Here is a 27,497-nt window from a genome sequence, read left to right as displayed (position 1 = left end):
GTGGGAACAGCCTGTGCAAAGGCCCTGGGGTGGCTCCCTGAGTGTGTTCCACCAGCAGCAAGGAGCCCAGTGCTGGGAAAGCCGAGGAAGGGAGGGAAGGAAGTGAGAGGTGAGCTCAGACAGGTTGTGTGGACCTGTCATCTGTGGTTAGGGTTGTGGCTTTCATTCTTGGTGCACAGAGAACCAGCCTGCTCTGATTTGGGTTTGCCTGGTCACTCTGATGTGGAGAATGGGCCGAAGGGGGCCAGTCAGGACACTACAGTGGGATCCCAGGGCGGCAGTGTAGCCCCAGACTCGTCTGAGGCTTGGGAGTGGTGTCAGCTGGTAAAACTCCCTGAAAATTTAGCACGAGACTTTGAGGCTGAGGGACAAGCGGGGCCCTCCAAGGGCTTTGTGACCTGGTTTTTCCTGACAGAGTGGGACTCAGTCATCTTTCCACTGCTGGGAAAGTTGATTAACAAGGAATTTGACTTAAAAAATCCCCTCAAAATTCCTCCTACCCTAACCTTCCTCCTTCCCGATGGTCCTCCTGCCTATATATTCCACGTTCAGGGTGCTGCGTTTAGCAGCTCTGAAATGTCCCTGGGTGACCCGCCTGTGGAGGAGGTATCACGGGGCCGCCAGCTCAGCGGGACTTTCCTCTAAAGAGGGTCTGTGCCAGTTTGCTCGGGCTGCCCTAACAAAGTGCCACAGCCCGTGTAGCTTCAACCACAGAAATTTATTTCCTCACAGCTCTGGAGGCTGGGAGGCCAAGATCAAGGTCCGGCAGGGTGGGTTTCTCCCGAGGCCTCTCTCCTTGGGGTGCAGATGGCCTCCTTCTGCCTGTGTCCTCACGTGCTCTCCCCTCTGTGTGTGTCTGGGGCCTAATCTCTTCTTCTTATAAAGACACCAGTCCCTATTGGATTAAGGGCCCCCCATATGACCTCATTTTTAACTTCGTTACTGGTTTGAAGGCTCTATCTCCAAATATAGTCACATTCTGAGGTACTAAGGGGGGGAGGTTAGGAGTGCAGCGTCTGAACTTTGGGGGAGCACAGTTCAGCCCATAGCAGCTTCCCTCATGTACGGTCCTCTGGGGTGAGCCCCCCCCGTGACAGGCATCGTAGCCCCGAGATGAACTCTTTGTAGGATCATCAAGTGACTGCCAGTCTTTCTTCCCTCTCACCCCCTGCTTTCTTGCTGCAGCTGATCGGAGCCTTGGTCCTGTCAGTGGGGATCTACGCAGAGGTGGAACGACAGAAATATAAGACCCTTGAAAGCGCCTTTCTGGCCCCGGCCATCATCCTTATCCTCCTGGGGGTCATCATGTTCATTGTCTCCTTCATTGGCGTGCTGGCTTCCCTCCGTGACAACCTGTGCCTTCTCCAAGCGGTGAGTGGGCCCCATGTGCCCCTCAGCGGGTGGGCGGGGGGAGCGGTCCTTGGAGCCCCCCGGAGAGCTGAGGAGACTGCCTCGGGGCCCTTGGGCAGCCCGTTTTTTTTTTTTTTTTCAGTCCTTGCCTCAAACGAGACTTTCTAGAGGGTTTCCTGGATCAGCCTACCTGTTCACCTTGGCCCAAGAGAGACCAAGCCACTTCCACTTTTGCATGTCAAGGCTGATTTGAATCCCATTCTTCTTATTTAAACCCTGCGTTGGTCTGGCCTCTCAATTGCGAGTGGGAGAAACCACACTGGAATGAGAGCAAGTAAACCCCAAAAACGTTGGTGGTGAGTCATTGGCTCACAGCATCAGCAAACCCACACTGGGACCAGGGGTGTAGATGGTGCCCTTGGGCTCTCTCTCTTTTGCCGCCTCCCAGGCCTCACGCTGTCTTTGCAATAGTCACCAGCAGCCTCAGGCTAATGGTCTTTGCAGCTCCGGATTTGGGGAATCTTTCCTGGTAACCTCTGGCCCAAGTCCCAGGACTCCGATGGGCCTGCTTGGGCCAAGTACCTGCCCTGGGGTCAACCCCACCCGGCCCCCTTTCTGTGAAGTAATGAATGGCTCCCCAAAGCTGGGGGGGGGGACTGGGTTGGCAGATTCACTCTGCGCCCACATGTGTGTTTGACCTCACGTCACCCCTCACGTGGGAAGCTCCTAAAAGCCCTTACAAGCAGGGTATTGGTGCTGGCTGAGGCTGGAAGTTGCTGGCATCAGTTTGGACAAGGGCTGCCCTGTGATTAGGGGCAGGGGTGGGGGTATATATCCTTCAAGCCTCAGACATCACGTCACCCACTCTGGGAAGTCTGGGAAGCGCTTCTGAGGGGCTCTGCGGGCAGAGCTGGAGATGCTACCCTAGCCCATCAGGCCAGGCCTGCCTCTGGGTCAGCTGCAGTGGGGACCAGCTGTCCTCGTGGTGGGGCTGTGATGGGAGGGGGTGTTTTTCCACCCAGACGCTGCTGAGTTCTCCTGAGACAAACCTCAATAGCAGTCTGGCCTGGACAGCTGAGTCACCCTTCCTGACCACTGACTGGCTCCAGAGATGGGTTTTCCCGGGGAATATCTGTCCACATCCTGTGTCCTCACGGGAAGAAGGAGCAAAAGGCCCAGGGGCCAATAAGAGCTCCAGTAGACTTGACCTCGGAGCAAATGGCCCTTCGCTTGCCCCTCTAGGTGAATCTCTGAATTTTGTTTTTCAGTTTATGTACATCCTTGGGATTTGCCTCATAATTGAGCTCATCGGTGGCGTGGTGGCCTTGATCTTCCGGAACCAGGTGGGCCTCTGGTGCAGGTGTCAGCCACATGTGTATGCTGAACACCCACCGTGTGTGCCTTGGGCTATAAACTAGGGGTGTGCGGAGAGCAGGGTAGATAATTCCTGTGGAATGTCCATTCTGCTGGGGAGATGGGCACTGAACGAGTAGACCAGAGTACAAGAACACAGAACAGGTGGCAGGTGAGTGCCTGGGGTGGATGAGGGAATGATGAAAGAATGAAAAGGAACCTACCAGGTGAGGGGCAGGGGAAACGGAGGTCCAGGCAGAGGGAACCACTGAGGCAGAAAGGAGCTTGGCAGGTCTGTGGGCCAGCATGCAGGCCACTGGGCTGAAGCGGGTGAGTGATGGGGAGGGACAGAAGGCAAAGTTGGAAGGGCCACCACGGCAGACCTCATAGGTTCTCGTAGGCAATGGTTTGGGTGCTCAGAATTTTTTCTAAAAGTAGTAGGAAGCCTTTGGAGAGTTTTGCAGGAAAGTGATGTGATCTGATTTACAGTTTACTTGCTGTTGAGTGGAGAATGGACAGTAGGGAGGCGGGAGGCTGTGGAGGGGCCAGTTGGAGGCTGTCGTCTAGGAAGGAGGGGATGACGGCTTGGCCCTGGAAGAGTTGGCAGAATCAGGGCCCCTTTGAGCTGGCGAGGTTCTCAGGGCTTTTGGTCTCCAATCCTTCTATTGCAGGCTGTGTGCGCCTCATACTGGCTGTGTGACCTTGGGTAGCCTCTCAGATCCTCAGGTTCCCAGGGGATTATTACTCCTAGCTCACTGGGTTTTGGGTGAGGATTTGATGAGAGAAGGCATGTGAGGGACCCGGCGTGGTTATGGCCCCCGGTGGACCCTTGTTACCTATCAGCTCCTCTGTCCCGAAGCCTGGAGGAGAGAAATGACTTGTCCAAGACCCCACAATAACCTAGTGGCTGTGTGGGGTTGACTTCCAACCCAAGGCTCTGTCATTTCTCCCATAATCGCATTCCTTTGCCTTCATCCCAGCTTTGGTGTTGCAGGTGGGACTTGGGGAGCAGGGTGAGTTTGAGTAAGTTCTCTTCGGTCTGTCCACTCCCCTGCCGCCACCCCGCCCCACCCAGACAGCTCGGTTCCTGGCGCTCTCGGGCATTGCTGCTGAGCAGGTGCTTGAGGGCTGTGGCCCCATTTTCTCTCTTGTCAGAGCTTGAGCCCAGGGCGGCCGTCGCTATCCCAGACACAGGGGGCTACAGAGCCCTCCAGTGACCTGGTGTTTGACTCCTGCCAAACTCCTCGTGGGTGCAGCTGGATCCCGGCCCCGGGGAGGGGGCAGCAGGGGAGGCCCTTGAACATAGGCTTGTCTACACCCCTGGAATCCAGGGGTCTTCTTCCCATTTTAGGAACTGCAGGAGAGGGGTAGGGAGACTCCCATCAAATCAATGGAGTCAGTGAGGCACAGAGAGTTTAGGAAGCCCTCCCCACAGCACACAGCAAGACAGAGGCAGCTCTTCGGTTTCAGTTCTTTTTTCCTCCCCGCCCCCCAGCTTTATGGAGGTGTAATTGACAAGTAAAATTGCAACATATTTACATGCACATGTACAATGTGATGATTCGATTTACATATACATTGTGAAATGATTACCACAATCAAGTTAAATAACACATCCATCACCTCACACAGGAACTCTGCTTTTAGTGAGAATGCTCCAGATCTATTCTCAGCAAATTTCAAGTATACAATACAGTGTTATTAGCTAGAGTCACAATGCCATACAGTAGATCCTCAGAACTTATTCACTGTATAACTGAGAGTTTGTACCCTTGGCCAACATCTTATTTCCTATCCCTAGCCCCTGGTAGCCACCACTCTACTCTCTGATTTCTATGGGTTTGACTTCCTTTTTCTTTTTTAGGTTCCACATACAAGTGATACCCTGCAGTATTTGTCTTTCTCTGTCTGGCTTATTTCACTCAGCGTAATGCCCTCAAGGTCCATCCTTGTTGTCACAAATGGCAGGATTTCCTTCTTTGTTTATGGCTAAATAATATTCCATTGTGTGTGTATGCAATGGATATATATACAATACAATATAAAAATAAAAATATGTAAATATGTTAAATAAATAAGCATATTTCCTTATCCATTCATCTGTCAATAGACACTTAGGTTGTTCCCATATCTTGGCTATGGTGAGTAATGCGACGGCATATCCTTTGGATATATTCCCACAAGCGGGATTACTGGTTCATATGGTATAGTTCTATTTTGAAATTTTGGAGGAACTTTCATAGTGTTTTCCGTACTGGTTATACTAATTTATATCCCCACCAACTGTGTACAAAGGTTTCCTTTTCTCCCCACTAATATTTGTTATCTCTTGTCTTTTTGGCAATAGCCAATTCAAATAAGGCATTAGGTGATATCTCATTGCGGTTTTGATTTGTATCTCCCTGATGATGAGTGATGTTGAGCATCTTTTCATGTAACTGTTGGCCATCTGGATGTCTCCTTTGGAAAAATATCTATTTAGTTCTTCTGCCCATTTTTAATCAGATCATTTGTTGTTGTCATTCAGTTATAAGGTTTCCTTATACATTTTGGATATTAACTTCTTAAAAGATATATGGCTTACAAATATTTTCTCTCATTCTGTAGGTTGCCTTTTCATTTTTTTGTTTCTTTCCTTTGCTGTGCAGAATTTTTTTAGTGTGATGTGGTCCCACTTGTTTATTTTTGCCTTTGTTAACTGTGCTTTTGGTGTCAGATCCAAAAAATCATTGCCATGACCAATGTCTGGGATTTCTCCCCCTATGCTTTCTTTTAAGAGTTTTACAATTTCAGGTCTTATCTTTAAGTCTTCTATCCATTTTGAGTTGATTTTTGTGTATGATGTAAGATAATGGTCCAATTTATTCTTTTGCATGTGGATATCCAGTTTTCCTAGCACCATTTAAGAAACTATCCTTTTCCCATTGTGTATTTTTGGCATTTTTATAGAAAATTAGTGGGTATGACTGGGTTTATTTCTAGGCTCTCTATCCTATTCTAGTGATCTATATGTGTGGGTTTTTTGGGTCAGTACCATACTATTTTGATAACTGTAGCTTTATAATATAGTTTGAAATCAGAAAGTATGATTCCTCCAGCTTTGCTTTTTGTGCACAGGATTGCTTTAGCTTTTTGGGGTCATATTGTGGTTCTACACAAATTTTAAGAGTTTTTTTCTATTTCAGTGAAAAAGTGCTGTTGGAATTTTGATAGGTATTGCATTAAATCTGTAGATCACTTTGGGTAGTATGAATAGTTTAGTAATATTAAGTCTTCCAGTCCGTGAACAAGGGATATCTTTCCCTTTATTTGTGTTGTCTTCAATTTCTTTCATCAGTGTTTTGTGATTTTCAGTATATAGATCTTTCACTTCTTTGGTTAAACTTATCCCTAAATAATTTATTCTATCTGATGCTATTGTAAATGGGTTTGTTAATTTATTTTTTGGATAGTTCATTGTTAGTGTATAGAAATGCAACTGATTTTTGTAGGGTGATTTTTGTATTCTACAACTTTACTGAATTTGTTTATTGGTTTTAACAGATTTTTGCTGCCATCTTTAAGATTTCTTTTTTTTTTTTTTTTTTTTTTTTTTTTAAGTAGGATCCATGCCCAGCATGGAGCCTGACATGGGGCTTGAATTCATGACCCTGAGATCAAGACCTGAGCTGAGATCAAGAGTCAGATGCTCAACCGACTGAACCACCCAGGCGCCCCTGGGGTCTTTAAGATTTCTATATATAAGATCGTGTCGTGTACAAACAGAAAATTTTACTTCCTTTCTGGTTTGGATGACTTTTTTTTCTTTTTCTTGCCTAAGTTCCTTGCTCTGGCTTAGGACTTCCAGGACTAGCTGAATAGAAGTAGTGAGAGTAGACGCTTTTCTCTTCCTGATCTTAAAGGAAAGGCTTTCACTTTTTCACCACTGAGTATGTCAATTGCAGGTTTATTATGTATGGCCTTTGTTATGTTGAGGTGCATTCTTTCTATACCTAATTTGTTGAGCATTTTTGTCAGAAAAGGGTTTCGTATTTTGTCAAATGCTTTTTCTGCATCTATTGAAATGATCATATGATTTGTATCCTTCATTGTTATTGTGGTGTATCACACTGATTGATTTGCAGCTGTTGAACCATCCTTGCACCCCAGGGATAAATCCCACTCGATCACGGCTATGATCCTTTTAATGTGTTGTTGAATTTGGTTTGCTAATATTTTGTTGAGGATTTTTACAGCTATGTTCATCAGAGATATCAGCCTATAATTTTCTTTTCCTGTAGTGTCTTCGTTTGGCTTTGGTATCAGAGGAATGCTGGCCTCGTAATGATTTTGGAAGCGTTTCCTCCTCTTCGATATCTTGGAAGAATTTGAGAAAGATTAGTATTAATTATTCCTTAAGTATTTGGTAGAATTCACCAGTAAAGCCATCTGGTCCTAGAGTTTTACTAGTTTACTAGTTCCTGACCTGTTATTGGTCTGTTCAGATTTTCTATTTCATCATGACTCAGCCTTGGTAGGTTGTGTGTTTCTAGGAATTTATCCATTTCTTTTTGGTTACCCAGTTTGGTGGTGGATAATTGTTCATCGTAGTCTCTTATGATCCTTTGTATTTCTGTGGTATTGGTTATGACGTCTCCTTTTTCATATCTGCTTTTATTTATTGGAATTGTCTGTTTTTTTCCTAGTCTAGCTCGAGGTTGTTAATTTTATTTATCTTTAAAAAAATCTACTCTTAATTTTATAGATATTTTCTATTGTCTTTCTAGTCTCTATTTCATTTGTTTCTGCTCAGATCTTTGTTATTCCCTTCCCTCTACTAACTTTGGACTTAGTTCGCTCTTCTCTTTCTGCTTTCTTGATGTGTAAAGTGAGATTTTTCATTCAAGGTCTTTCTCTTTTTTTCTTAAGGTAGATGTTTACTGCTATAAACTTCCTTCTGAGAACTAAGCTTTTTGCTTTTGCTTTTGCTGCATCCCCGAAGTTTTGTATGTTGTGTTTCCATTTTTGTTTGTCTCAAAATATTCTTTTATTTTCCTTTTTCTTTGCCCCATTGTTGTCTTTTCAACCTAGTGTCACTACTTGCTCCTCCCTCTTCCCCTTTTCTGTCTTTCAGACCATCCTCTCTGAGCTGGAAGATCAAGGTATTGGTTCATGTCTCCGCAGCCTGAGGGGAGAGAGGTGTCTATTCCATTTGTCCCTGGGGATGCGTTTCTGTGCAGTCACTGGGCTCCCAGCCAGCCTGTGGCTTTCCAGAGGTTCTGGATTAGTGCTTTCCTAGCTAGAGCTCAGGTCCAGGTTGTGGTCAGCAGCATCGATTGTTTTAGTTAACAATCCCCTAAATGAGCAGCAGTTCTGGTTTCCAGCATGCTATCTCAAAGGCAGGCTGGTTTATCATTTTCCAGTCCCCCATAGGTCAGTAGCGGCCATGACACCAATTGCTCCTTCATCCAGCCGGAGGGCTGAGCTCTCTGGTCCTCACAGCTAAGGATGCCATGGGCTGAGGTCAGGGCTAAGAGCTTCTCATTATCTCCTTATCCCCAAAGCCTGAGGATTGGATGGGGAGTCCCCTTACGGGGTCCTGTCAGGGGAGGATCTCTGTGTGCAGCCCAGGAAGGACCCTCACTATCAGGGCTCTTGGCTCTTCTGAGGCTCATCATGAGCCATGTTCTCATATGCCTGTGATATATAATTCAAAATAAATGAAAAATGAGATATAAAACTATAAATGCAGTAAGATCTCTACCATGAAAAAAACAGGCCTGGAAAAACCTGGAAAAAAACAGAAATATTCTCATATTAACTCTTATTTCCTCTGAGAGGTAGGGCTAGGGTGATTCTTATTTTCTTCTTGATATTTTTTCCCTGGCTCCCAAATTTTCTTTTTCTTATAATCATGGGGGAAAATACCATATACAGAAAAATAATGTCCCTTCTAACTCTAATGGAAAATACCAGACTGGCCAGTGCTGAGGATGGCTGTTGACGGCAGCAGGAGGGGGCAGCGTAGGGTGGAGAGAAAAGGTGGGGAGCAATGAAGGTCAGCTGCCAGGAGGAGGTGAGTCCCCAGTTCCACTTTCTCCTCACCAAGAGGAGAAGAAACATTTCTCTGAGCCCTACTATAACAAGTCTGGCTCCACAGGCTACCTGTAAATCTAAGAATCCACTCGTGGTGCCAGATGAGAACAAATTAGGCTAATGACCTCACACGTGGTTCTCGGGAAGGGGCACAGGCCATGGCCACCGCTGGCAGCAAGAAATCAACAAAACACCTAGGTATAAAGACAAGACTCTCCATCCCTGACCCTGGGCAGGGTTTCCATTATCGGGCATGACCTGATGGTCAGACTCAAGTGGCTTCTCTGTTGTACAGAGTCTAGCAGCTGCGCACTGGGAAGCTGGGCACAGAGCTCCAAGGGCCTGGGCATCAGAAATGCAGTGTCCTGACCCCAGCCCGTGCGAGAAGAACCTGAGTGACTTCCACAACTGTCTGGGTCTCACCTTGACCTACCAGTACTCCAGCTTGTTCTGGGGCCTCTCTTGAGGGTGCAGGGGTGTTGGAAGAGGGCAACACCTGCCCACGTGTCGCCAGTCAGGCGGAGCTGAGCGGGAGACCCAGAGGGTGCCAGGTGGTAGCTGGTATGTCTGTACCCCCAGCCCAGGCCTCCTGGCCTCTACCTTCCCTCCACTGCCAAGGAAGGGGTGAAGAGTGGCCTCTTTCCTGGCCTTGATCAGAGGATGCTGGGGTCATACCAGGCCACGGCACGGTGGACAGCATCTGACCTGTTTGTTTTATCATGGCACCGGCACTAGCTGGTTCAGGACACGCCCTTGAAGCCAGGGGTAGGGAGAAAGGAGATGACACCGTGGCTTGCTTGATGGAGCATGTGGACACACATATATCCTGCCCACCCGGAGCAAAGTAGAGGAGGTTCTGCCCTGAGACCTGGCCAGACTCTCCCAGCTGCTGTGCCGCATTGTGGACAACGTGTGGGAGTGAGAACTGGAGGCCCAAGTCCCTGCGAAGCTGAAGCAGGACCTCCTCTCCCCCTCCCCCACCCCCACCCTGGATTAAACCTGTGACTTCCAGCAGGGTTGGTGGAAGGATCTGGCAAATGTTCCAAAGAACCTTGTAGCCCTCTCTCCTCCTTTCTTCTTGCTCCCTGGGTTCTCGTCAGGCTTTGGCTGTTCGACTGAGCCTGTCTCAGTACTGGAGGCAAGAGGACGCGTCCCCACAGTCTGGGGCACTGAGGGAAGCCCAGAGATGCGGGCTAGGCTCACGTGCAAGGGAAGAAAGGACGTTCTAGGCTGAGCAGCCCCTCCACATTGTGACAACCGGGCTGGTATTGGTGTCAGCAGGGCCTCTGCAGCCTTGGGTCTCAGGGAGAGAGCCACGGAAGCGCCATCCCTGGAGGCCAGGAGGGAGGCTCCTGTGGCCGCCCTTCCACTCCTCCCTCCTCCCCCTGCTCCTCAGCCTCTGGGCCTGGGGGCGGGGCTGCCACATGCCCCACCCCCTTGATTCCTCATTCACTTAAAAACACCAAGCCCCTCTGCTGGAAGCTGTGCCGCAGAGGCTTTGGAAAGCTTTAAAATTAGATTTAAAAGAAAGAACTAGAAAGGACGGTTCTTTGCAGCTTGCCTCTGGTGATTTAAACAATAGGCTCTGAAAATCCTGTGGCCTTTGATGTTTGCTTATGCTTTGCTTAGTTTAGCCAGGCCATGTGGCCCCTGTGAAGCCATGCCAGCCTGGCGAGGAAAGGTGGTTTTCTCACCCTAGTTGGAGCTGGCCCTGCTGCTGTGAGCTGGTTTCGAGCAGGGCGGGGGTGGCACTGGGGGTTTGGTCCCCAAGGGGCAGAGGATCCCTGCTGTGCCCCACAAGGCACATCCTCCTAGTGGCTCCCCCAGTCCCGTAGAACGTAGCTGAACATAGCTGAGCACCTTGCAGTTAAATTCATGAGCTGGGCAGCTTGCTTGTCTCACTGGAGTTTCTCATCCATCCCCAGCCCCATCACGGCACAAGGACCACCTAAGTATCCTCATATCTCTGGTATATATACGCACACACATGCGCACACACATGTAGGAGGGCACAAGAGCAAGCCTGATCCGAAGAGGTCCCTGAGGGAGCTGGGGCAGCTGCTGTCCATGGAGCCTGGGGCCATCTGTTCCTCCTGCCCATTCGGAGGGGCCTCCAGTGGGGCCTCCCTTCCCTGTAGGGACCCAGCTCAGCTTACCAGATGGGAGGCCTGATTTTTGCAGAGGCCTTTTTGGAGTCAGCATGTTTGGAAAGTACCCAGAGACTGAGTTGGTTTGGGGAGAAAGGTCAGAGCCACTTACTGAAGAGGGAGGGAGAGCCTTTCCCCACCAGGCCACTGGGCATCCCCTCTGCCGACCTTGCCCAGGGCCTCTTGCTCTCATCTGCTGGCCCCCCATCTCCAGCCCTGCGGGAGTCCTGGCATCTTTCTGCCAGCAACCAGTGGAGTGACCTTGGTCAGATTACCTCTCCAGGCTGCAGGGTGTTTGTGAGGGGTCCGAGGCTAGGGGCTGGCTCTTGCTTGGGAGGCCGCTTCCACCTCAGGAGGCCTTTTGGACAAGACTTGAGGCTTCGGTTTCCCTTGGGATTAGCCATTTTTCACTGATGACGTGATGGGTATGAAGCAGTCCTGTAGGGTATGTGTCTCCAGGAAAAGAAGAGAAAGATCTATAACAATACCATGGCCTACCATGTGACTGGCCCCTTGCTAAGCACATTTGTAGCTTTAGTTTATCTAAACTCAAATCTCTCCAAGGCAGAGGTTATGTTCCCCGTTTGGCAGGTAAGGAAGTGGAGGCTTGGTGGCTAAATGAGCTGTCTGAGGCCCAGGTGGCTACCGGAACTGTTCTTGACCACGAGGCTTGGCGGCCCCTCTCAGCCTTGTCTCTGACCCTCAGAGCTGGTAGTTATCTCAAAGATAGGCCTGCAGGTTTGGTTCACAAGTGGGAAACCGAGGCTCAGAGAGGGGAGGTAGCTGTGGTGTGGCCTGCAGTGGCAGGACCAGGCCTGGAACCCAGGGCCCTGTTTTCCCAGTGGCACCCACAGGCGCCTCCCCCAGGGATCGTCTGGCTCCAGAGCCAAGAATGCCCCCTTTGTGCCAGCTCAATCTCTGGTGATTTGCGGGCCTCCCAGCGCTGAAAGCCCTGATTGTCGCTAGGAGCGTGGGGTTGGGCAGCCCACACTCCCGCCCCCACCCCTTCCCGCTGTGGGGCCTTTTGTGCTCCTGGATTTCAGCACAACAGCCGGGCTGTTGATCCAGAAGGCCCAGCGTGACCGGGAGAGGGCGATGTGCCAGCGCTACTCCCGGTGGGGATCGTCCCGCCCGAGCCAGGAGGTGGGCCCTGTCTTTCAGCCCAGAGCCCTGCAGCGATGAAGAGTGGCCCACTGGGGAAGTCAGGAGACCTGATTTCCAGTCCTGGCCAGGCCCCTAACCAGCCTGCTCTGTGCCCCGGGAGAGCCAGGCCCCCTGTCTGGGCCTCAGTTTCCTTATCCATAACACAAGAGCTTGGATAGCAGACAAGAGTGGAGAGGAGGCCTGGAGGACAAAGACTCGGCTCAGGCCTGTCTTTGGGCAGTGGGAAGGGCACCAGGCTGGGACCCGGGCCAGCCAAGTCCCAGCCTGGCGTGGCTGCTTCCCCAGACAGGGTCCCATCTCTTGGTGCCTGGGCTCTCTATTCTGTATAGGAAAGGGGGTGAATCATTCCTGCTCAGACGTGGCAAAGGGACCCAGGTATCAGATGGGCACCGGGATGCAAAGAGGTGTGGGCAGGGAGGTGGTGCAGCCTGGGTGGGGGCTACTTGGGCTTGTGGGCTTTCTGTTCCAGTCCCGAGTTCTGGGAGCTCTTGGATTGGACTTTGAGGGGGTGGGGGGTTGTCTGTTTCTTTTGTAATGTCTCCATCTAAATAGACCATCGACTTTCTGAATGACAACATTCGAAGAGGAATCGAGAACTACTATGACGATCTGGACTTCAAAAACATCATGGACTTTGTTCAGAAGGAGGTGAGCCAGGTGCTCTGGGTCAGAGATGCGCCTGCCATGCCCTTTGCCCCTGGCTCAGGACCTCGCTCCAGAGGGCAAGGGTGGGGGCGAGGGAGCAGTGGCTTATCCATTCCCAAAGCTGGTGCTGGCCAAGTTGCAAGGCAGTGGCGGGGCCGTGGATGGGCACCAAGGGTGGGGGCCTGACCTTCTCAACCACATGCCTGGCCCAGAATGTCCTTCCTCTCCCTCTCTTTAATTACATAGATAGCCCCCCATCAAAAAAAATTTTTTTTAGAATAAGATCTGCTATAGCTACAAGCCTCCTTGCAGGGTTCCAGGGGACCCTTCTCCAATGGGCAAAGGTCCTCCTTCCCTGAGGTGGGAGAGACAGACCTCCTAGCTGCCCAGTTCAGAGACCTTTCTGCCGAGTCCCTTCAGGGACGGGGAGCTCACTCCTGGCAAATCAGGGACAGCCCTGAGGTCGAGAGCACTCTTCCCCAATTCCACTTCCCCCTGCATTGGGGAACAGAACAGGACTTCTCCTTTTCCTCTGTAACACTTCTTTGTTGTTGTTGTTGTTGTTTTAAGATTTTATTTATTTATCTGACAGAGAGACACAGCAAGAGAGGGAACACAAGCAGGGGGAGAAGCAGAGGGAGAGGGAGAAGCAGGCTTCCCGTGGAGCAGGGAGCCCGATGTGGGGCTCGATCTCAGGACCCTGGGGTCATGACCTGAGCCGAAGGCAGACGCTCAACGACTGAGCCACCCAGGCGCCCCTGTAACACTTCTTTGAATGCAATGATCATCTTCTGGGGATACTGCCCCTTCCCCCGCAAGGTCCACCCACGTCTGCTGGTGTTATAATAACAGCTGTGGCAGGCCAGCACTGCCCTTGGTGGTTTCTGTACATCAGTCTCACTTAGTTCTGAGGCTCAGGTTCTCATCGGCAGCAGGGGGTTGTGGGGGGCCCCTTCCTCTCGACTGTGGCGACCACTGCCACCATGTTCTCCTCGGCGAGAATCAGCCCTGGCAGCTTCCTGGGACATGGTCTAGGGGGCTTCAGCGGGCCTGGTTGCCGGGGCTAGCCCTCAGCGAGAACCAGATCTCCCCGCGCCCACGGCCACCCGTGGTGGCCACTCCCTTGGCTCAGGCCTTCACTGTAGTCACAACAGGTGCAGCCTCCGGGAGGCCCCTTTCTGCCAGGGGCGTGTCGGCCAGCTCTGGCCATCGGGTGAAGCGTAATGTTTTTATTGGAACCAGCGTTCCCCTGGCTTGGGGATTTCATTTCTCCCAGGCTGAGTGCTTCATGCACGGCCTGACTTTGTAATCCTCAGCTCAGCTGTGCAATGCCAGCATTGCTCTTCCTGCTTGGCACATGAGGATCTGAGGCCCAGAGAGGCTGGTCAACTTGCCCAAAGTCACACAGCTAGGAATGGTAGTATGAGGATTTGAACTCTAGTCTCTTGGACTCTTGAACTCAAAGCAAATGCCCTTTGAGCAGCACCCTGGGGAGGCACTGCCAGGTCCTGAGAGCTGACAGCCGGAAGCCCTCTGTGGGGACTCTGGAAGGGTGTCTGCTTTGTGCTTGTGCTGGGACCTCTGACCCTGTCACTCCCCTCGTTAACCTTCCAGTGACTCGCCATCACTCCGAATATGATCCCAGCCCCCTACTTATTCTGGCTAACGCGGCTTTGCGTGGCGTGGCCTAGGCCGGCCTCTCCACCTGGCCCTCACATCATCCTCGCCCTGCTCCGGACACACGGGCCTCCGTACCTGCGACCCGCCTACACCTCACTCATCCTGCGCGGGGCCTATGCTCTGTTGACTGGCTTTTTCCTGCTTTTCATGTTTCAGATGAAATGTCATCTCTTCAGAGGGGCCTCTCCTGACCTCCCAACGTACAGCCGCCCCCTCCAACCCCCTTCTCCTCTTTTCCCACGCCCCTGGCACGCAACGCTACCCCACTGACCTTTCCACGTAGTGGTGACTCCCTGTCTCCCCAGCGGAGCCTGTCCCTGTCGCCCGCGGCTGTGTGGCTTTGGCTCACCCTTGTCGCTCTGGTGCGAGCCACCACACCTATCACACGTCAGCCCCTCAGGGGAATCACTGCTTCCCTGGGCGCCCACACCAGTGCAGGGGGAGATGCGGGGAGCAGCTAAGCTAAGGGGAAAATGAGGCCGCCTTGCCACCCCTGCCGTCCTGAGCCTGTGGCAGGACGTGAGGTGTGTGTGCCCCTGTGCTGAGGGCTGACAGGCAGAGCTGGGTGACTGTGGCTTAGGGGCCACTGGGCTGTGGGGGCGGCCCGTAGAATCCTAGTCTCTGGGACCTTCAAGGGTCGAGCAGCTGCCCTGGGATGTGAAGATGGGGGTGTCAAGGAACGACTTTCCCTCCAGTGTCTAGCCTCCCCACCACTGGTAACCCTCCGAGAGGCTGCCCAGCCTTGGCTTGCACGCCTCTCCAGTGATGGGGTGCTCCCTACCTCCCGGGCAACTGGCTGATAACCACAGCCTCTGGTGCCCCCCTCCCAGGTGACCCGCTCAGAAACCGCTGGGTCTCTCGGCGGGGCCCCTTCCTGGCGGGCGCCTGGGGCCTCGGCGGTGATGGCAGCCCCCTTCCCTGCTTGTTTTCCTCTCAGTTCAAGTGCTGTGGCGGGGAAGACTACCGGGATTGGAGCAAAAACCAGTACCACGACTGCAGCGCCCCTGGACCGCTGGCCTGTGGGGTGCCCTACACCTGCTGCGTCAGAAACACGGTACCCACCCCGACCCGGCACCCGCCTCCCGTCTTTCAGGAATGGGGGGCAGGCAGGAGGTGGTGGTCATTGCCAAGGCGTCCCGGGTCTCCAGGGCCACTGGAAGGGGTACGTCTGGGGGTGGGGGCGGGGCAGGTCGTCCTGCTAGTAGCGGTCCTTACCAGCGATCCAACACTTGCCATGTGCGGGCCTGTTCGAGGCTCTCTAGTTGCGGTAACTCATTTAGCTCTTTCCACAGCACCGTGGGGTCGGTCCTGTTACTTTACCCACTGCACAGATGAAGAAGTTGGGGCACCAAAGCATTAGGTGCCTGCCTTGCCCAGGGTTGGTGGGGCTGGAATGAAATGCCACCATCATGGGAACTGTGCTCTGGACTCCTACACGGAGGCGCGGAGAGGGGTCCAGGCCAGGGGGGCCTCGTGGGGCGGCCGGCTCTGCAGCCTTTGCTGGGCGGCACCTGGGAATGGGTGTGGTGATATAAATGCCAGCCACGGCCTCCCCCTGGCAGGACCCCCACTCAGTGCTGTCACCTCCATGGCCACTTGGGAAGCTGTCCTCTGGAGTCACCACTTACAAATAAGGGGCTTCGTCAGTCCTCTGTGTTTGACTAATGTGTCCAAAAACTGCCTGGTTTCTGGATTGGAATGAGGTGGCGCGCTTTGCAATTACTCATACCCTGAATAGTCATGGAAAATTTCTTTTCGAACATCTCTGCCATTCTGCGCCCACTCCTGGATTCTGTAAACCAAGCAGTTGTCGATGGGGGTGGGGGCCTCTCCCGTAAGTCAGGGAGCCGGTGCCAAGTGCACCAGCCTTAAAAAAGCCTGGGCCAGGAGGGAAGGTTTGTTTGGAAATTTTAGCTGCCATCTTAGGGTAGCTTTCTGGGAAGGGGGAGTGCTGGGGAAGAGCCCAGCGTTTTCAGAGAAGCCCTGTGGGGGGCGATCCTGAACTTCATCACCCAAGGCAGTGGCACCTGAGTGTCCAAGCCAAGCTGTCCAGGTCAAGCCCTACGTGTATTCATTCACTCAGCAGATATTTGTTGAGGGCCTACTATGTGCCAGATGTGATTTTAGTTTCTGGGGGTACAGAAAACACACAGAGAACTCTCTGCATGGAACTGACATTCTAGTCAGGAAGACTGACAAGATGAAAAGTGACAGACAGTATGCTCGAAGGCAGGAAATGCTCAGGAGAAAAAGCAGGGTGTGGGGGATTGCAACTAAGAAGGCAGGTTCTCAGTAAAACCCTGAAGGAAGTGAAGGGGTAGGCCATGTATATCTGGGGGACGGGCATTCCTGGCAAAGAGAACAGCAAGTGCAAAGGCCCTGAGGTAGGAACTGCCCTGGTGTGTTTGAGAAACAGCACAGAGGCCAATGTGGCTGGAGCAGAGTGAGCATGGGGGAGAAATAGTAGCAGATTAAGTCAGGGAGGCCCCGGGTACCCTGAAGGCCATGGTCAGGACTTTGGTATTCCCATGAGTGACGAGGAGTCAAATGAAGGGTTTTGGTAGCTGACTGGCAGATCTGACTTAGGCTTTACCAGGGTCCCTCTAACTGCTGTGGGGGGTGGGGCAGAGGTGGACCTAGGGAGTCTGGTTAGGAGCTAGCGCAGCGGCCCGTGTCAGGTCAGGCTGTCAGGGAAGCAGGCTCTGAGATTCTGGTTAGCGAGCAAGATCTGCAGGAGGAGTCAGGCAGCTGGGTATCCAGGACAGCCTGTGATGGAGTTCCAGACTGGGTCCAACAGCCTGAGAACCAGGAGAACTAATGGTGTCGTTCCTGTCTGAAGGCTGGCAGGCTCAAGAGCCAGGAAGGGCCAGTGCTTCAACTCAGGTCTGCAGTTAGACGGGCAGGAAGAATGTCCTGTTCCTTGGGGGAGAGGCAGCCCTATTGTTCTATTCAGGCCTTCAGGTGATGGGACGAGGCCCACCCACAGTAGGGAGAGCAATCTGCTTTACTCAGTCTACTGATTTAAATGTTAATCTCATTGAAAGACACCCTCACAGAAACACCCAGAATAATGTTTGAGTATCTGGGCACCCCAAGGCCCAGCTAAGTTGACACATAAAATAATAACCACATGTGACAATCACCGCAAGGGACTGACAGCTAAGGCTCCTCCTGATTGGGCTCCCACAGTTGCAGGGCTTCTGGAAAGCTCCTCCCGGCGTCCACCACACCAGCTGGGAGAAGACAGAGGCTTAGTGGAGGTAGAAGAACTTGGTCCAATTCTGGCTTTGTTTTCCATATAAGCCAACAGGATTTGCTGACAGATCAGATGTGGGAGATGAGGGAAAAAGAAATCAAGGAGGACTCCCAGGTTTTGGCCCGAGTCATAAGAAAAGACGGGGCTGCCATTGCCTGAGAGGGGAGGACAGCAGAGGGCAGGTCTGCGGAGCCTGTGTGATTTTCCATCAGGGAGGTCAAAGAGGCACTTGGATATAGGGGGGCTGGAGCCTGGGGGAGAAGTCCAGGCCGGGAGTATAAACGTGGATGCCCCCCGCAGAGAAGTGGACCGTGAAGCCAGCATCTGGATGGGAGCACTGAGGTGGGTTATCTCTGGTCTCCCACTACAAAACCACCGTGGGTTCTCCTTGTGCCTCCCACCATGGTTTTGTCTAAATAGAAAAGAGGGTGTTTCCTGCCTTCATAGAATCTGTGTATGAACTTGTGTATGAATCTATTTATTGTCACTATTTCATTTAGCCACAGATCTGAATGAACACACAAAAAATACATGAAGAAAAAAAGGAAATTTTTAAAAATCAGAAACTAGAGCCTTGTGCTTGGTGCTTTAGAGCTTCCTGGCAGCCAGAGGAAAAGGGGAGACGTGGTCTGTTACATTGTGACCGTTCAGCAGAAGAAGGCCAACCAGTTCCTCAGGGCAAGTCACTTTCCCCCCTAGCTCTCAGCTTTAAAGGGAATGTCTTCTACCCAGCCTCCTACAGAGGATTTGAAGCAACAGAGTTCATACAGGCTTGTGAAATTTGGTTACACTGATGTCCCCAAGATTTGTTGGTGGGGAGGGCAGTTTGCCACTCCATTAAATGGCCTCCAGAGCTGTGCCTGTTGAGCTCTTGTGTCCAATTTGTATAGCTCTCCACTCTCTCATAATTTTGGCTACCCTTTGGGGGCCTGTCCCTCCAGGCCTCTCTCTTCACCTTCCCACTCGCTTCTCAGGCCTCAGATAACCCAGCTCATCAGTCCTGGGCCAGAGTGAGAGGACGCACCCGTGAAGAACCCTTGTGAACTTTGCTGTGTTGTCTTTGGGCTGCTCAGGAGTCCCCTTCCTGACCTTGACCCTGTGCCACATGGAAGAGACTGCAGAGCAGCTCTTGGGGCCTGTGAACCTTCAGCAGAGCCTCTGGAGAATATCGGTTCTGTGGGCAAACCCAGGCAGGCTTTACCTTTGGAAAGACCGCGGGGACCTCTTATCCCCCCTCCTTGGAGGGGGCTCTCCTGGCAGGGGAGGCGAGTCCGGAGGAGGGGTCTGGGCCTGACGGCAGGGCCCTGCCTCCAGGGCTGGAAGCACAGTGCCAAGTGGTTGCTCTTGTCACCTTCTCTACCATATCAATTACTTACTGTGTTCATTGCGTGTCTCCCTTTCTAGAATATAAATTCCATGAAGGCCAAGACTTTCCTTGGTTCTTCTACTTCCCCAGCATCTAGAACAGTGGTTGGTACATAATGGGTGCCCAGTTAATATTTGTTCAGTGAATGAATGAAAGAACAGACATGTAGGGTAGAAAACACCATTCCCCTCATTCTATCACGCACCTGCTTTCCGGGCCTGACCCTCTCCACGAGGGCCGTGCGCACAGCCTAGAAGAGCCACAAAAGCTGAGCGACGTTAAGTGGATGCTGGATGGATTTGGGTCTGAGGGCACCTGGGGTACAGTCTAGACTAAGGGAGGTGATTTTGCCTGCAAGCCAGGTCCTGATATCTGAGAGGAGGCCTTAGGTGCAACCCAGTCTTGTGGAAGGAGGAGCAGACAGCCTTCCTTGCCTTCCAGGGGCTGGGATCCTGTCCAAAGTCATTCCAGCCAGCGCCCCTGGGTTCTTCCATGTGTCCAGCCCTGAGATAAGCCCCTGATGGGTATATCTCGCTTTATGTTCAAAACAGCCCCATGACGTGGGGTCACTGAGCACCACTGCTTTATGGAAGAGACCGAGGAACCTATGCATTCATTCATTCATGCATGCATGCATTCAACAAATACTTATCCAGGGCCCCCATGTTCAGTCCCGTGACAGCACACCTAAGACTGGCCACAGAGCTCCTGGCGAGCAGAGCAGGATCTGGACCAGCCACGTGCTGCCAGAGGCCGTGCTGGCCACTGTGTGGCAACTGCCTGGCTGCCAGCACCCGGGGCCCCCTGACCCCACACAGCGGCTTCCAGTCACATGGATGGGGCCGGGGCCTCTCGCTTCCTCTCACTTTGCAGGAGGAGGAGGAGACCGCTCGAGGGGCCTGGGCAGTGAGGGTGCGAGCCCCTGCCCGCCCTCTGACTTAGGTCTGCTGGGAAGGGATGGGATGGCGCCCGGGGCCGACCACGGCTCTCCCTGCGCCGACCACAGCTCTCCCTGCGCCTGGGGGGATTGGCAGCCCGGAGCTCCTGAGAGCAGCTCCCTTCCTGGGCCGGCACTTGTGTGGCCCTTCGGCTGGTGGAATGGCAATCTGCAGGGGCAGGGACGTGTGCTCGGAGGCCCCAGCCTGGTCCTCAGGTAAAGCGCAGCTGGCCGGGGCCTGGCTGTGGTCTGGGGTTTTCCGTGGTCAGAGCGAGGGGAGCGAGAACGGCCCGGGCCCCACCTCCGATACCTTGCACCACCCTATCAGCAGAGCCGTGGCCGTGGGGCGGCTGCAGCAGGGAGCCCGGGAAGGCACGCTTTTCTCGGGGGTCCTGGGCTGCTGCTGGTGGAGGGCTCCTCCCACCCAAACCTCACAGAACCAGCCTTCCCGTCGGTCCTCCTGGGCACTTCTGGAGTGGGGCAGTGGCGCAGGTGAGGAAGGGAGGTTAAGATGCAGACCCCAGCCAGACTGCCCAGGTGGGAGTCTCAGCTCCATCCATACGGACGGTGCTACTCTGTGCCTCAATGCTTCGGTCAGGGAAAAGGGGAGAATAACAGTCCTTCATAGTAAGCGCGATGGATGTGACAGCTAACACATGTTTCTGTTTCAGACGGAAGTGGTCAACACCATGTGCGGCTACAGAACTATTGACAAGGAGGTAATGTCTTTGCAATCTCTTTCCTTGAGAAAGGTTGCTCTTCCTGTCCCATCCCCAGAGTGATGGGAAGGGTTCTTGGCGGGGGTGTGGGCTCTTGGCTCGGAACAGGAGTTGGGGACTGCCAGGGTTTTCCACCTGTGCCCAGACATGGAAGGACTCAGGGAGCCAAGAACCCCCCAGGCCGGCAGAGCCTGCCTGCTTGTGTTTGCTGAGCACCTACTGTGGGCTTGTCCGTGGGAGGCCACCGAGCCCTTGCCCTTAGCCCCCACCCCCGCATGCCCGTGTGCCCAGCCGTGCTCAGCACCAGCCTGCCTTGCAACTCCGCTGGGCTAAGAAGTGACACTGTGGTGGTGTTGAGAAGGGAGCCAAAAATCATGACAACTTGAGATGCCTGTGAGTGGTGGTTCTCAAAGTGAGGTCCCTGGACCAGCAGGAACAGCAGCCCCAGGGAACTTGTTAGAAACGCACATATAGAAATACAGGTGCTTCTGACACACGTTTCAGTTGGAGAGTGATGGACTCACAGAGGTTCTCAAGCCATCAGACCCAATGGCCAGGTTTTATAATAATCATCTGGTAATGGCCTAGTTAGTATCTCGAAATGAAATTCACAGATAACATAATCTACCTACATGCCTAATTTCAGAACAAGTGACAGATCTGAGGTAATAGGAGAAATAGAACAATTTACAATCAGATAGCATATTTCACATGCAAATGCTCAGGCATTAGATACAGCAGAAGACGCAACAAAGCAATCAGGTGTTTGCCCCCAGGGGCAGCTGACCCGTGGGAGGGGGAGTTGTGCTCCAAACGGGAACCCCATGGACATTATTTTTGCCGTGGACGTGGTCTTTAAAAATGGTGGGCAATTCTTGATAAAATTCCAAACAAAATACAATATAATCATTCTTGAATTTACATCTTTAATTTAGTAGTATTTCTGCAAAATTACGTACAGTATATATATGTGTGTGTGTGTGTGCGCGCGCGCGCTGTGTATCTGCGCATAGCAAAACCACACAGAAAACACTTTGGTTTTTATGAGTCCTGGGAGTTGGCCTTTTGGCTCAGGGAATTCTGGATGGGTTTTCAGCCGTCTAGATGCCCCGGGGGACTTCTGAGAGGCAGGTAGACAGGGTAGTTGTTTGTGAGTAGGATTGCCCTTAGCTCTGCAGCCCCTCAGTCCCCAAACCCAACTGCCGTGACAACCAGAAGTGCCACCACAATGTCCTCAGTGCTCTCTAGGGAACACTACCACCCACGGGGACCCAGTGGTCTAGAGCCATGCTCCAAATTGCATGTGAGAAACTGAGGCTCAGAGAGGATGAGGGACTTGCCTGGACCTCGAGTGAGCAGCAGAGTTGGGGCTGGGGCTCTGCCAGGCGAGGGGTCAGCCAGTCTCCTCCCTGTGCAGCGCCTCAGCGTGCAGGATGTCATCTATGTGCGGGGCTGCACCAACGCTGTGCTCATCTGGTTCATGGACAACTACACCATCATGGCGGGCCTCCTGCTGGGCATCCTGCTCCCCCAGGTGGGCTGTCCTCATCCCCCCCAGCCCCGTCTCCCAGGGAAGGGAGCTGGAAGTGGAATGGTGGGCAAGGTGTCAGTTCAGAGAGTGTGGCTTGGTGATTACAGAGGGCAGAAAAGGTACAAAACGGGTGGGGTGAAGAAGGCTCTCGTACCATCAATCTGGGCTCACCCTTGGAGGGCTAGAGGGCCGGAAGGAGAGGGCAAATGGCAAGAACCTTGCTTATAAACTTCTTCCAAGTGCTTTACAGGCACAGCCGTCTGCAGTCCTGGGAGGTAGATACTATTAGCATGCCCATTTTACAGAGGAGGAAACTGAGGCTTGGCAAGATTAAGTGACCTGCCCGAGGTCCCCTCGATAGTGAGCGGCATAGCTGGGCTGGAGACAGGAGTCCCAGAATGGAGGGGCCTCTGCTGATGGGGCACAGAGAGGGTCTCTGGGATTTCCTGAGGGGTAGAGAAGGGCCCGGGCTGGGGGCTGCCAGAGAGAGCCACCCGGATCCCCAGCAGGCTCTCACCCACCCTGCCCTTGCTCCTCAGTTCCTGGGGGTGCTGCTGACATTCCTGTACATCACCCGGGTGGAGGACATCATCATGGAGCACTCTGTCACTGACGGACTCTTGGGGCCCGGCGCCAAGCCCAGCGTGGAGGCAGCAGGCACAGGGTGCTGCATGTGTTACCCCAATTAGCGCCCCCGTCTGGACCGTGCCGGGAGCGCACCGCTCAGGCCACTGCACGGTGGCTGCACAGGACTGCGGATCCTCTCCCCACACTTGGCACTGACCAAAACCCTGGCTGTGTTTGCTCTGGTGGCCTGTCCATGCCTCCCTCGGCCACCGTCCCTCTGGGGAGCGGAGCCCCTCCCCAGCTCTGGGGTCCTGTGCCTGCCCACCCTCCTCAGCGTGGGGAACAAGGGCGCCCCTTCTCTAGGCCCGCGCCGCCGCGGAAGGGGGTGCTCAGGGCTCAGCTCAGGGCCCATTTCATTTCTGGCAATGCCATGGCCTGTGGTGTTTATGCCCCTTTGAGGGCAATTTTGTAGTAATTCGTAAGCGAGGACGGAGGAGACCGTGTGTGCCTTGTGGGGGCTGGGGTGTGTAGCCCCCACGGCCCCGGAGTCCCTCAGCCACGCCCCAGAGGCCAGATTGGGCTCATTTCACAGCCTCAAGGGACCTTGAGCCCTCGCCAAGGCTGCTGCTTTGCTGACCCCGTTTTCTACGTGATTTTGTAACATTCATTTTGTACACGGTTAACAGGAGTTTCTGACTAATCAAAGCTGGGTGTTTACCCACACACCCCATTCTTGCCCTTCCAAGCCAGTTTATTAATCAAACAATAAAGATGTGATTTTTTTAAAAAATTTTTTTTGTGTATTTCATTTGTGCTGTTTGGGTCAGGAGGGGTTGGAGAAGTCCGCTGCTTGGGCCGGGAAGCCCCTGATTGGTGCAAGGATTGAAGGAGGCACCCTGGGGCCAAGATCTGGGATGGTTTGGGACCCGGCAGCCCAGGAGGATGGGCAGCTGGCTGGAGGCTGCCTGCTCCGGATTTGGAATGGCCGCTCCCATTCTTTGGTGTTGCTTTTGACAGAAATGGCTTTTCCCAATTGTGCTTGTGGGCTGGGCCTGGAGCCTCCCCTGCCTGTCCTTGCTGCTAGGGATTCACCTGTGGGAAATCTCTGGAAGAGGCAGAGATGGCCACACCTATTTTACACACTGGGAAACTGAGGCAAAGCCACCAATGGCAAGAGGCTCCTCCTCCGGGAAGTGGGGCAGATGGGAACTAGGAAAGTCAGGGGTCTGGGAAGGAGCTGTGCCCACAAACTCACCCGCAGCTTTGGAACCTGGGAGGTTCGATCCTCCAACACCGACAGCGGGTGTTCCTGGTTCTGGGGAGGAGGAGGAAGAATGCTCAACGCCCAGCAAAGGTTGGTACCCATCGCCCCCTGCTGGAGATGGCAGGACCTGCATGGGTCAGCCCACCCAAGCCTTCCCAAGACTTGGGTTCCAGATTTCTGGCGAGGTTCTGAGTAGTCAGAGCAATAGAAATAAACAGCACCAGCCCCCAGATCTGAAGAACTTAGTCTGAGGGTGTTAGGGAGCTGCCCATCACATCTAGAAGCTAAGTTGGTCGGATGCTTGGTCGGCCATGTGTAGGGGCCTGAGTTGTCTGATGGGTGTGGGAAGGGGGAGGAGAGGGGTTTGTCAAAGCACAGACTAATGTAACAACAGCAAACACATCTGAGAGCGAACTCTGTGTCGGGAGCTCATGTAAACATCTCACAGCTACCAGCTCCTTTAAGTCTCACAACCGTGTGGGGTATCACTCTTGTTATGTCCATTTTATTGATGGGGAGACTGAGGCATGTTAAGTGACTTGCCCAAAGCACCTGGCTGGCAGGTGACAAAGCCATGAGGGGTACCCAGGTGGAATCTCCCCAGTGTTCGGTCCCTCTGTCGCCTGGTGTGGACACAGGCATGCTACTGGGCGTGCAAAGCCCCGATGGCTGCTACTGCTGATGTCCCCGTGCATGGGGTGGTCACTGCAGCTGCTGCTGGGAACTCCACCTGGTCCCCGTTTTGACCTATGCACGCAAGGCCAGGTTGCACTCTGCGTCTGGCTGGTGGCCTCCTGGCTGGCTGGCTCTGGCTAATTCTCTGGGGATTCTCTCTGGGCGCAGAGTGGGGGGCAGCTGCTTTTGGGGCAGCAAGATGGCAGAAGCACGGAACAGCTTTGGGACAGCACTGAGTGTGTCTATCCGAAGTCATATGACCCTGTAACCTGAACGCCTCTGGTCACCTAGTCTTCCCTCTTTCCTCCACCTTGTGCAGACACCCCTCTACCCGACACTGCTGCTGACGTGGGGCAGGGGTCGTGGGTGGGTGGTCACAGACGGCTGAGCTCCAGCCGACACTTTGCTCCTTTTCTTCCAAACCTCAGCCACTCACCTCTCTAGAAAGCAAAACGGGACACATGGGGAGGACTCTTTCAGTCCCACGGTTCGGATGCTTCTCCTATTGCACTCTCTTGGTGCTCAGAGCCAACATCATCCTCCTGACCGCTCATCTCACAAGAATGGAAGACTGACCTTCGAGACGAATCCCTTCCCCTCACCACAGCGCATACAGAAAATGGCCCACAGTAGTCGTGGAACTGAAGGAGATGTGTAGCTTTAATTTTGGACTTTTTTGTTGTTATATAATTATAAGAAAAACAAAACAATCAAATGTATTCGGGAAGGCTGGCTTTGAATAAAAATTCCAAATACGATCTCCCCCAAACTCATTTTTTTAAGTTTATTGAGGTGTACTCAACATAAAATAAACCGCACATGTTTAAAGTGACAAACATATCATTAAAGAAACCATCATCACAATCAAGATAATGAACATTTCCTTCACAGTAAAAAAATTTCCTTTTGCCCCTTGGGAATTCCTCTTTGCAGCCCTCCCCACCACACCCCCGAGGCAATCATGGGTCTGCTTTCCGTTTCTATACATTATTTTGTACATGCTAACATTTTATATATCAGTGGATTTATACAATGTGTACTCTTCTTTGTGTTGGCCTTCTTTCACTCAACATGATTATTCTGAGGTTTGCTCATTTTGTCGCATATATCAGTGGTACATTCCTTTTTATCACTCAGCAATATTCCATTGAATGGACGTGCCATTGTTTATCCATCTACCTATTGATGGGCATTTGTGCTGCTTTCAGGTTTTTGTTGTTGTTATTACAAATAAAACTGCTATGAACATTTGGGTACATGTCTTCATATAGACATACACTTTCATTTCTCCTGGGTAAACATCTGGGAGTGGAATAGCCGGATCATATGGTAAGTGTATTGTTTAGCTTCAAAAGAAACTGCCGAAGTATTTTCCCAAGTGGTTGCATGATTTTATACCTCCACCAGCTGTGTGGAGTCCCAGTTCCTCCATGTCCTGGCCAATATTTGTTGTGGGTGTGTGGTGATACCTCATGGTAGTTTTAGTTTGCATTTCCTCAATAATTAATCATGTTGAATATCTTTTCATGGGCATATTCACCATCCACTAACTTCTTTGAAGTATCTGTTCAAATCTTTCTTTAAAAATTGTATTGTTTGTTTTCTTATTGAGGTCTGAGAATTCTTTCTATATTCTAGATACAAGTTCTTTAGCAGATAGATGATTTGCAAGTATTTTCTCCCCATCTATGGCTTATCTTTGCATTCTCTGAACAGTGTTTTTCAAAAAGCAGAAGTTTTCAACTTGATGAAATCCAATTTATCAATTTTGTTTTCTTTTGTGCATTGTGTTTTTGGTGTCACATCTAAGAAATCTTTGCCAAACCCAGGGTCACAAAGGTTTCTCTTATATTTTCTTTTAGAGGTTTTATAATGGCCCATTTAGGGCCATTTAGGTCAATGGCCCATTTTGAGTTAATTTTTTTATATGGTGTGAGGTATGGATCAAAATTCATTTATATGGTAAAAGAATATCCAGTTGCTCCAGCACCATGTGTTGAGAGACGGTCCTTTCTCCCCCAACTTGCCTTTGCACCTTTGCTGAAAGTCAGTTGTCCACATATGTGTGAGGTTGTTCTGGACTCTATTCTGTTTCATTCATTGCTGAATAGAAAGTGTGAGAATAGATGTCCTTGTCTCCATCTTATGGAGAAAACGTTCAGTCTTTCATCATTAAATATAATGTTAGATGTGAGTTTTTCATGGATGTCCTTTATCAGGTTGAGGAAGCTCTGTTGTATTTCTAGCTTACTGAGAATTTTTTTTTTTTTTTTACCAAGAATGAATGTTGGAGTTTGTTAAATGCTTTTTCCGCTCTTTTAAAATTTCTTAACATGGTGAATTACATCAGTTGATTTTCAAATGTTAAATCAACCTTGCATTCCTCAAATAAGCTCCACTCACTTTTTAGTTGTTGGGTCTGATTTGCTAACATTTTGTTTAGGATTTTTGCACCAATGTTCAGGAGGGATGTTGGGCTGTAATTTTCTTGTAATGTCTTTGTCTGGTTTTGGTATCAAAGGAATGCTGGTTTCATAGAATTTGTCAAGAAGTATTCTTTCCTTTTCAATTTTCTGGGACAGTTTGTGTGGAGTTGGTGTTATTTCTTCCTTAAAAGTTTGATAGGATTCACCAGTGAAGCTACTTGGACTTGGAGCTTTCTTTGTAGGAAGATTTTACACAATAATTCCAATTTCTTGGGGTGCTTGGCTGGCTTAGTCTGTGGAGCATGCAACTCTTCATCTCGGGGTTGTAAGCTTGAGCCCCAC

At 51.7% G+C, this 27,497-nt stretch overlaps 1 protein-coding gene across 4 annotated transcripts in view; it reads left to right on the top strand.

The window, feature by feature from the left end:
• The window catches only part of TSPAN15 (tetraspanin 15), a 49,510-nt gene extending 25,922 nt beyond the window's left edge, over positions 1-23,588 (top strand). For 3 of the 4 annotated variants that reach the window (XM_025850297.2, XM_025850298.2, XM_073878897.1), the window contains 7 exons: positions 1,186-1,371; positions 2,619-2,693; positions 12,642-12,737; positions 15,352-15,468; positions 20,645-20,692; positions 22,110-22,226; positions 22,763-23,587. In XM_025850297.2, coding sequence (XP_025706082.1) covers positions 1,186-1,371; positions 2,619-2,693; positions 12,642-12,737; positions 15,352-15,468; positions 20,645-20,692; positions 22,110-22,226; positions 22,763-22,912 — 789 coding nt within the window. In that variant the 3' untranslated portion in view covers positions 22,913-23,587. Of the gene's footprint in view, positions 1-1,185; positions 1,372-2,618; positions 2,694-12,641; positions 12,738-15,351; positions 15,469-20,644; positions 20,693-22,109; positions 22,227-22,762 lie in introns of all 4 variants that reach the window. The other variant, XM_073878898.1, reaches the window with a different exon arrangement.
• Positions 23,589-27,497: the final 3,909 nt, after the last annotated feature.

The sequence above is a fragment of the Callorhinus ursinus genome, unplaced genomic scaffold, assembly GCF_003265705.2.
Source record: "Callorhinus ursinus isolate GAN/ISIS: 27379988/994484 unplaced genomic scaffold, GSC_fseal_2.0 scaffold31, whole genome shotgun sequence".
Taxonomy (NCBI): Eukaryota; Metazoa; Chordata; class Mammalia; order Carnivora; family Otariidae; genus Callorhinus; species Callorhinus ursinus.
The sequence above is the reverse complement of the archived record's forward strand: the minus strand, read 5'-3'. Positions and strand labels throughout refer to the sequence as shown.